This window comes from Otolemur garnettii, unplaced genomic scaffold, assembly GCF_000181295.1.
Source record: "Otolemur garnettii isolate 467f Iridium unplaced genomic scaffold, OtoGar3 scaffold00184, whole genome shotgun sequence".
NCBI lineage: Eukaryota > Metazoa > Chordata > Mammalia > Primates > Galagidae > Otolemur > Otolemur garnettii.
Window position 1 is genome coordinate 249,514 of NW_003852579.1, and position 4,087 is coordinate 253,600.

Below are 4,087 nucleotides of genomic sequence, written 5' to 3' on the forward strand. Positions count from 1 at the left end.
CAATGTTAAGAATCAATCTGCAGGCAAACTATGCCAAACTGAATTATCTTCACAAGCTAGAACATAAAGCTATAAATCTTAATCATGCAAAGGTAAAAATTTAGGTCATGGGAAAAGGCAAGAGCAGGGAGAGAATATCAAGGGAAATTATCCATTTCACATGGGACAGAGTCAAGAGATACTGTCTACAGAAAAAACACCCATTTAAGGCTATTATTCAAAGTGATGATAATAACCAGTAGAAAAACTAAAATATAAATATAAAATGGAAAAACTGGGAGGAGAAAGGGGGAAAGGATGGTTAATCAAAATATCACACCAGAGGCCAGGCGAGGTAATCCTAGCACTCTGGGAGGTCAAGGGGGGTGGATCGCCTGAGTTCACAGGTTTGAGACCAGCCTGAGCCAGACTGAGACCTTGTTTCCAAAAATAGCTGGGCATTGTGGTGGGCTCCTATAGTCCCAACTACACAGGAGGCTGAGACAAGAGAATGGCTTGAGCCCAAGAATTTGAGGTTGCTGTGAGCTGTGATGTTACAGCACTCTACAGAGGGTGACAAGTTTGACTATGTCTCAAAAAAAAAAAGCACAACAAAATATCACACCAGGAAGTCAATAGATACTGTTAAATTAATAAATCAGGCAATAAAGGTGTCAATATATTTTTGCTGTTATGAAATTTAAAAATGAAAAAATAACAATAAGCATTATTTTAAAAATTGTTCACAGGAGTTAGGGGTTGGGGAGTGAAAAGAAGTTTTGAACTTTTTATCTTTTCTTTTTTTTGGAGACAGTCTTATTATGTCGCCCTCGGTAGAATTTTGTGCTGTCACAGCTCACAGCAACCTCCAACTCTTGGGCTTAAGCGATTCTCTTGCCTCAGCTCCCAAGTAGCTGGGACTACAGGTGCCCGCCACAATGCCCTGCTATTTTGTTGTTGCTGTTGCAGTTGTCATTGTTGTTTAGCAGGCCTGGGCCAGGTTCGAACCCACCAGCCTTGGTGCATGTGGCCAGCGCCGTAACCAGTGTGCAACAGGCACCAAGCCAAGTTTTAAACTGTTTATAGCTAACCTTTCTACTGGGCTTGAAAGTACATTGCCATCTACATAAATTGTATTTGAGATAATATTAAAATAAGTAATTGGGCAAAAAAATCTACTTCTAATTCTGACATCCCCCATGGACTTGGGCTTCAAGTAACATCTTGCGGTAGGATCATGTTTAAACTCGTGGGCAAGCAGTGAAGCCCCTTGGCCTTCCAAGACTCCTCGCCAGATGCGCCCACCTACCCCTGCTCGGCAGTTTGAGGGATTGACACCTCCTCCAGGAAGCCCTCCGGAGGGAGAGAGCGCCATCTGCTGGGCGGGAGCGCAAGCACTCCTCGGTGCGGCGTAGTGCGCGTCATTGGGACTCCGCCCCCGCTGCCACCAAGGACCGCCCCTTGCCTCACGTGATCCTTGCTAGACCTTTCCCAGCCAAAAGGTGGAACCCCAGGAGGGGAAACCGGGGGACCCCCGGTGAGAGAGGCTAGATTGGTTGGGCCCAATTCTCTGGGTGGTTGGGGACTGTCCCAACCAGGCCTTGGCACCTAGGTGGAATGTCTATCAGAAGGAACGGAAAGAAAGAGAGGGGTGGGGGAGGGAAGGTGGGGGAGTGGTTTAGAGCTGGGCTTCTACTTTTTATGTTTGTGTTCTTGGGGAGTTCATTTAACATCTTAGAATCTCAGTTTCCTCACCTGTGGCTGCCAACATGAGATGAAATAATGCATATAGGTCAGTCGTGAGTAAATGGTATGTTATTAGTAGATCCCATTTAAGCAAAAGTGCAAACTCTCAGAGGCAGGAAGACCTTGAAGGTTGCCATAGCTCAGCCCTGACTGGGGCAACGCTGGTTGGGGGCAGGCTTGTTCCCCTTTTGCCCTTTGCCCTGAGGCACTCACACCCCTGGAGTGATCACCTCTAGGTCTCAGAAGTGGGCAAGGCCAGGGCACTCTGAGGAAGGGGGGCTGCCTCCCAAGTTTCCACTGGCCTGGTGTCCTGAGTGGACTGGCATGTGAGACTCTGTGGTAAAGACCCTTCTCTTTTTCTCCACACAGTGCCTGAGTTCTGCTTTTGACCCAGGTAAGTGGACAGCCATGTCCCAGGAGGAGGATGCAGAGGACTCTGTGCTCAGTCCCCCAAACAGCTGTGGGCTTTTCCAGGAGAACATGGCAGGAGCCAGCTCCATGCCAGGCCTGGTACCAGATCTCCTGAGAGCAAGCTTAGGGGCCCAAGGTTGGGCAGGTGGTAGGAAGAGGACCTTCAGGGAGGAGGCCCAGCAGGTTGCCAGCTCCCATACTGAGCTTGTTGCTGGGGCCAGCCTGAGTATCTTGGAGCTGGAAGTTGTGGGCCAGGGCCCGGATGCAGTGCCTGGCCCCCAGTTCCACACGCAGGTGTGCACAGTGCCTGTTCGGAGGAGGGCTCAGGCCTCCAAGAGGCTCCAGGTTTCTCTGCACGACATCTTATCTGAGAATTGCCCCAGAAATCTTTGTAGCATGTCTGGGTGTCTTCCAAAGAGAGCTGTGATTGACAAAGAGAGGCCAGCAGGGGTGGAGGAGGTGAGCTGTCCCAGGCCCAGAGAGGCTAGAGATGTTGGAATGAGTTCTCCAGGGTGTGATGGAAGAAGCCCCACACTCAACAAGGACCCCCCTGAAAGGAGCCTGCCGTCCTCACCAGGCCCAGCCCCCAAGAGGGCAAGAAAGAAAAGCAAGAAATTTGGAGCCTGTTCAGAGGGTGAAGAGGGGGCTGATGGCTTCTTGTTGCTTGATCAGCTCTCTTGGGGAGGCCCTCCCCAAAGCACTGACCTGGAGTCCTTGGAAGGCCCCCACAGACCCCTCTCTCCTGAGGACACCGGGTCTGGGTCTGGAGATCGAGGTGGACATTGGGTGGGATGTGATGTGGGGATTGAGAATTTTTGGGATGAGGCCAAGCTGGGCTGCCCCGCTGGCCCTGTTGGTTCCCTAGAGGCCAGAGGAAGAGAGGCCCTCAGTGCAGCTGCACAGTCCCCTCCACAGAGCCCTGCATTGTGCTTGGGAGCATCTGGACAGGCTTCTTCCGCAGAGCAGAACGAAGTTGAGCACACTATGGGGGCTGGTACTGCTGAAGGCCCTGCCACGTTACATGACCAGAAGGAGCTGGAGGTCAAGGCTCAGCCAGCATCCAGGGGGAGGCTGGGGCAAGGACTCACTGTCCCCGCTGGCACCCATGCCAGCTCTCCGGAGCCCTTGGGCAGTCTCAGCCCCTCCCTGGAGCCTGCAGCCAGCGAGGCCTGCTCGGGCTCACTCACAGGGCAGAGAAGTTCTGAGTATGCTAAGGAACTGAAGAGGGACCTAGTGCCTTGTGCCCGAGATCAGAGCACAGACAGACGCTCAGACAGCTCCAACCAGGATGAGCCAGAGGAATCCCGCTCCGGAGGCTGCCCCAGACCGGTAAGTTGAGACTGAGAGTTGGGGATAGGAAGGGCAAGGCTGTCTCTCCATACCAGGCTTGGCAGTGGGATATAACAGTGCTAAGCTAGACCGGGGGAGTGGGGGATGAACACTCTCTCTCACATTATAAGCAAACTGGATAAACTGAGGCCCACCAAGTATGGAAGGAGAAAGTGTACTGTATTTGCTGAATTCCTGTGAGAGGTCATTGTATTTTAGAGTCAGTGAGTTGCGGGTTCAATTCTTGCCTTTACTGCTTGAATGACCATGGGATATTTTTAACCTCTCTGTTTCTGCATCTATACAAAAGAATATTAATTCCAGTTCAATGGAATTGTTTCAAGGAGATGAAATTATGGTATAAAATAATGTGCCTAGCACAGCATAAGGCACAAAGAAAATTGCTTAATTTATGTTAAATTTGCTTTTCCTTGAGTGTTAACCATAGCCTTTTAAGATAGGCACTGCTTGGGGAGGGGGAGGGAGAAGGGAGGGGGGAATGGGTGGAGGGAGGGAGTTTGGAGGGATCACTTCTGAGGTTTACCTTATAGGGGTACAGGTGAATCTTTCTAAGAGTAGAATGTGAATGTTTTAAAGCAATAACTGAGAAAATGACATGAAG

The 4,087-nt window shown here is 50.5% G+C and overlaps 1 protein-coding gene across 1 annotated transcript in view; it reads left to right on the forward strand.

The window, feature by feature from the left end:
• The first annotated feature begins 2,205 nt into the window (after positions 1 to 2,205).
• The window catches only part of SPOCD1 (SPOC domain containing 1), a 32,953-nt gene continuing 31,071 nt past the window's right edge, over positions 2,206 to 4,087 (forward strand). Inside the window, 1 exon segment of the mRNA XM_023507461.1 lies at positions 2,206 to 3,465. Within this exon segment, the coding sequence (XP_023363229.1) occupies positions 2,206 to 3,465 (1,260 nt within the window).